The sequence below is a fragment of the Dermacentor silvarum genome, chromosome 2 (genome assembly GCF_013339745.2).
Source record: "Dermacentor silvarum isolate Dsil-2018 chromosome 2, BIME_Dsil_1.4, whole genome shotgun sequence".
NCBI lineage: Eukaryota > Metazoa > Arthropoda > Arachnida > Ixodida > Ixodidae > Dermacentor > Dermacentor silvarum.
The window spans coordinates 225,643,136-225,648,723 of NC_051155.1; the positions used below are offsets into that span (position 1 = coordinate 225,643,136).

Here is a 5,588-nt window from a genome sequence, read left to right on the forward strand (position 1 = left end):
CCTTTCAATCTCTTTTTTAATTGCTTATGTTTACTGGCCAAAGGATCATTGATACACTCTCATATGTGCATACAGAGTTCAATTTTTTACCTGGATACCTTTGTTCACCCTAAACTGCAGTTATAAAAATGCTAATTACAAAGCTGCTATATAATAAGCAGAACAACTAGGACTGTCTTCAGTGGTTATCTATGTTCTTCTGCATTTTTTAATACAACCTGAATTACCAAAATAATGAATACTGCTTTGCTCTGCATTTAGTTCAACTCGCATTATGTGGGATGAGTTTAGAATTCTAAATGAGAGTGCTCGAAGAGTTAACCTAATCTTTACCATGTCAACTTTCAGATCAGAAAACCACCAAAATTTCCCAAACTTTTTTGTGATTGGTACATTGTGAGCAGCTTTCATTATTGCAATACAGTATCAGTAGTTGATTTGTTATTTACTGTTGTGTCTTACTGTCCATCATTCTTTCACATTTTTGAGTTACTGGCATGGTGACAGAAACAATCTATATGAAGCACAATATTTCTTGTAACAAAAGTGTGGTTTTTTTTAACCTCCATGCAATTCCTTATCGGCGTGGCGTGAAACGATAATGCTTGATGGGAACGCACCAAAGGAAACGCAATGAGCAACCTAGGCACGATCACGCCAGGTGTTATCTTGTGCTGGAATTGACCAAGTAGAGTTGTGGCTCCAAGTTAGGGTGTATTTCTGAATACGAGGTTAAATCTTCCTTGTAATAGTTAATGATAAGTTGAAGCTCTGACAACGACTTGCTACAATTTTCCATGTCTAATTGTTTACTTGAGGCATAGAAATGTACAAAAATACCACGATTCCGCCATTAACAAAGGCACACGCCGTCGCTGCTCCTAACTCTGTGTGACTAGTTTTCAATCCTAGGCTAGCCAAACTTGCGCTGCGCTTCCACCAACTGCACCCTTAAAAAGTTAGTTTTTTTTTTTTTTTGGAAAGGTGGTAACATCTAATTTCGCAGCATTCACACAAAAATGATGGCACTCAATAGGTGAAAGGAAACACCTGGAGGATCGAGACTTGTCCTAGGCATGGAAAGGATTACTAATCAGATATGAATATTCATAAAAAACTGGCTTTGAAATTAAATTGAATGCTTAATCGTTTCTTTAGTTCTTAGACAAGAGTGCAATGGGCAAAGGAACGTACAATAAGGTAAACAGAACTCAATGATAAGTGTCCAATATATTGTCGCAACGCATTTAACACATGACACTTTGACTATAAGAAATAACTGGTGATAAACTGCACAATTTTTGAATGCGCAATATGAGAAATATCACTCTATTACCTGGTATTGCAAAAGCGACGATAACACACTGCTTGCTGGATATCCATAGGGCCTGAGTAGGGGGCTGCATAGGTGCAACATCTGAGTGTATATATAAGTGTGTGATGAGCTGAATCATGCTCATGTTCAAGAAACCTTGTTAAAAACGTAGTGAAAGTTACAACCACATAAAAGTACATTTTTGTGAACCAACAAATTTTGCTCTGGTGCCAAGTTTGCGTGGACAAAAAGACTTCCATGATTGTTACACGAACACAAAAGACATAAACACTCCCATTGTTCAGCACCATAAGAAAATTTATGCAAATAATGATTGACAGCAGAATTTGATCCATGTATCACATCCTTTCAACGCTTTCCACAGGCAGGCACAATATGGCACTTAAAAAAAAAAACATTTGTGAAAGTACTAAGAAAGGACGAAGTATTAATTAGGTGGGACAGGCTGAGACTCCATGTAAATGCTGCTTGATCGAATCTGTGCCAGTGCAGCAGCTCGTCTGTCTGTGTTTTGGAAAAGTGCCCTGATCAGCCGCTTCAATTCATCAGGCATAAAGCATGCTGCCAGGGGGCCCCTACCATCAGCCCATCGGTCCATGACTTCTCTCAAATTAAAGCGAAGGAGGTTTTTGAGCTCGCAGAATTTCCTCCACTTGGCCACATAGTCAGAGGCAAGAATTCTTGCATCCGACGAACAGGCAGGAATGTCAAATATGTTAACAGCTTGGTCAACAACCTTCTCAAACACTTGAGCTAGTTCTTCTGAAAGTGTGGATGCAATGTCCTCCATGCCAACTACACTTTTGACAACATGCTCAAGCACCGAGTTGAGGAGGCTACCGACAGTTTCCAAGTAGCTTGTGACTGGCAAGACATCTAGCCAGACTCTCTTGAGCTGCTCAATGTGGAACAAGCAACGCCGCAGTGCTGCATCAAGGCCCTGGCTATTTTCTGATATTGACACCTCACTCAAGAAATCCAAGAGGTGCTTTCGTTGACTGTCAACCTGCTGGCAAAGGGCAACCCTTCCAATCCAACGGATCCTCGACGCAACGTCCACAAGTGTCGTACGTCCATGAAACCACACACCTAAGCAGAGTAGTTCATGGGCCAAGTAGAGGCAGTTGTTGTGATGTATAGCTGTCTGCACTGGGATGGTCTCGATTGCATGCTGGTGGTGTACAGGAGCGACACAACAGTAAAGCTCACAAATGTGGCGTACGGCACCCACCTGCCAGGCTTGCTCAGTGCAGCCGCTATCAGAACTGTCCTTGGCTCCATCTACCATTGTCTTCAGCAAGGCGACCAGCTCTTCCACGAATTTGCTCACTTGGCACCTCGGGAACTTGAATGGGCTCCCATGTAAGCAATGTTCTAGTGATGACATCTGCTTCCCGCTTAATGGTGGCTCTCCAACCACGACAGTGTCATGCATCTCTTGTTTCATAATAGCTCTTGCTTGCAGAAGGATGCTCTGGCTCTGCTTGCTAATGCACAGGGCCTCTAGGTTGGAGACAAGGTTGGAAAATCCAGTCTTCTCAGATGAGAGGAAGTTCGTCGCAACTAACTGGTTGTGAAAATCAAGCAGGGCACTGGCCGGATAGCTGTGCAGACGGCTGCCGTCGCTGGGTACGGCAGGTTCGAGGCAGCACTTGGCAACCGTGTCGGAAAACTCGGTACCAATGACACTGCCCATGACCTTAATCAAGTCTACACCGATAACGTCGTGCGCTCGCAAACGGTTTGTGAGGAAAGTAAAGAGCGTCGACAAATTCGCGAGTACGTCTTTCACGAGCGGCGCTTTCGATTCGTTAAACTCGACGCGGAACGTCGAGGAATCCAAGGGTGTCACGATGATGGACTCGTACTTGACCATCGGTGTGACGATGTCAGCCAGTAGCGAGCGGCCGAATCGGGACATTTTCTCGCGGAGCTGTCCCTGCCTCTGAACAGCTTCCACAAGCCTGGCGAACGCCTCCGCCTCTTCCTTCTGGACTGTGGCAACCGTAAGCTCAGTCACATGAGGCGTCCGGCCCACTTTCCAGATTATGTAACGCTTCCAAACCTCTGACAGCTTGTAGATGAGCCGTTCACTACGAATAATGTGCTCCGTGTGCAGCGCGTCGACGAGCTGCACCTCAGGGCCGCCTTCGAGCTCGCTCACGACGCTACCGACTTCCTCCAGTAGCTGTGAACAGGCCAGCAGATCTTCCGACACGAACTGCGCCTCCGCCTCTTCCAGCAGTTCGTGAAGGCGCGCATAGCGACGTATCTGCGACGACTGCTGCTCGATGGTAGCCAATTCGCGAGACAGGACCTCGAACTCGGTCGTAGACTGCACAAGACGCGGCTTAACGTGGTCCTCGATATTTTTAAATACCTCTTCCACATCTTCGACAGCCGCCTTCAAGCATCGCATCAAATGCTCGGCGTCTCGGTAGTACGGCAAGAACATGTCATACTTGGAAACCAGCTCTTTTTGCATGTCTGTCTTCAAGTCGTCGATCTTGCGAGACAGTCGGGACACTGTAGCTTTAAGGTTACCCTTTTCTAAGGGTTCCTTAGGCTGCAGGACTTCCGCAACGAGCGACATGATAGCAAAAAACACCGACAATCGAAACTCAAGGAAGTCGTCGCGGTAGGTTTGACGCGTTTACCGCGTCGTGACCATTCGCTACCATATGCCTTCACGCGGCTAGACAGCAGTATAAGGGACACGACTGGTTCGACGGGTCTACTCGTACATCCATACATAGAGAATAGAGAGTTCTTTTTTCCACGTACTTACCCCCCCCCCCCTTCCCCTCCTCTCCCTATTCAACAGCACAGTTCTTACGTTTAGGTCGTGATTAAAAATTGATTGTGACATTATTCAACCCCTGCCATTTATTTAAATTTACTCATAGTGAGAATCACTATCTCCAAGAGAGAGAAAGAGAGCGCCAAAATCGCGGTGCCCGGCCGCTTTCGAGAGCCCGATCCTGATCGAAATTCTCCATGAAGATTTTTTTTTTTTTTCTTCCTCCATGAGTTCTCGGCCACGATTAGCTCGCTACACAGCAGGCTGCGTAAATGAGCCAAACACGACCAAAAAATGCAATCCCGATGTGGCTCGATCGCGATCGAAAGGTGATATCCGGATTCTGAAGCCCACACTCCAAAGTAGGAGTACCTCCTTTCCTTCTGGTGTTTTACGTGCCAAAACCAGTTCTGATTATGAGGCACGCCGTAGTGGAGGGCTCCGGATTAATTTGACCACCTGGGGTTCTTTACCGTGCACTACAACGCAAGCACACGGGTACGGTGTCTAGAAAGGGGAGGTGAGAGCAACGGCGGTGGCGGAGTGTTGCCAAGGAGGTTATAAAAAAAACTTTTTTATAACCTCAGGAGGTTATAAAAAAACTATAAAAAGTTTTTTTATAACCTCCTTGAGTGTTGCAAGCAATCATGACAGCAGCGGCGGCGCTGCAGTCGACAACGAACTGCAGTCGACAGCAGTTCAAAGCATTGGGGTTTAGGGACAGTGAAGGAAAATAGACTTTAAGCGGGTAGAAATAACCAAACAGAGGTTATCTGATCGGTGGATAAAATCAAGGCAGGGGTGAAATTTCCCCCACCACAAAGTACAAAATAGGTTAATAGTCAGGGCTAGGTAGCGTATGCCACCGCCCGGTTTAAAGGGTTCAGCCTCATCCATCTATCCATCCAGATCGCTCCCCGGGCGCGGAAGCACGGCGGTTGGTGCCGCGGGTTTCGAAGCGGGCGTTTCTGTTCGCAATTAGCGGTCGCATATTTGACATAACTAGCGTGAAGCTAATGCATATCGTGCCTTGTTCATAGAGGAGACAATAAATGAATAGCAGCTATCCTCTGATGAGCGGTAAAGTCTTAAAATGCATTAGATTCGGGCACGTCACGGCCGGCACAAATATTTTTCGCTCGTCTCGGTCGCACGCGTTCTACGTGCTTTCCCGAATCGTCGGGAGTGAAAAAAAGAATGATTTCAGCTAATGCGAAGAAGATTATGCTAGTGGTGTGGGTAAAAAAAGCTGCACCGATTTCTGGGCTCGCCGTGAAGAGCTCCTTAGGTCATATTATTGCGACGCACTGCATCCTGCTCGTCAAATTGGTTAATACCAATATATGATGCTTTAGAAACCATTCCACATAGGAGTTAAGTAAACAAACTTATTTTAGTCGCTAATGAACTAGAACGGCGGGGACATGAAGAATATTCAAAATGACGATATAC

At 45.8% G+C, this 5,588-nt stretch overlaps 1 protein-coding gene across 1 annotated transcript; it reads right to left on the reverse strand.

The window, feature by feature from the left end:
• Positions 1-655: 655 nt before the first annotated feature.
• Positions 656-4,083, reverse strand: LOC119442772 (centromere/kinetochore protein zw10 homolog). The gene has a single exon (XM_037707790.2). The coding sequence runs from the start codon at positions 3,927-3,929 to the stop codon at positions 1,764-1,766; it is 2,166 nt and encodes a 721-aa protein (XP_037563718.1). The 5' UTR covers positions 3,930-4,083; the 3' UTR covers positions 656-1,763.
• Between the last annotated feature and the right edge of the window lie 1,505 nt (positions 4,084-5,588).

Excerpts from the sequence above, each read along its gene's own strand:
- LOC119442772 (XM_037707790.2), bottom strand. The coding sequence starts at position 3,929 with ATGTCGCTCGTTGCGGAAGTCCTGCAGCCTAAGGAACCCTTAGAAAAG.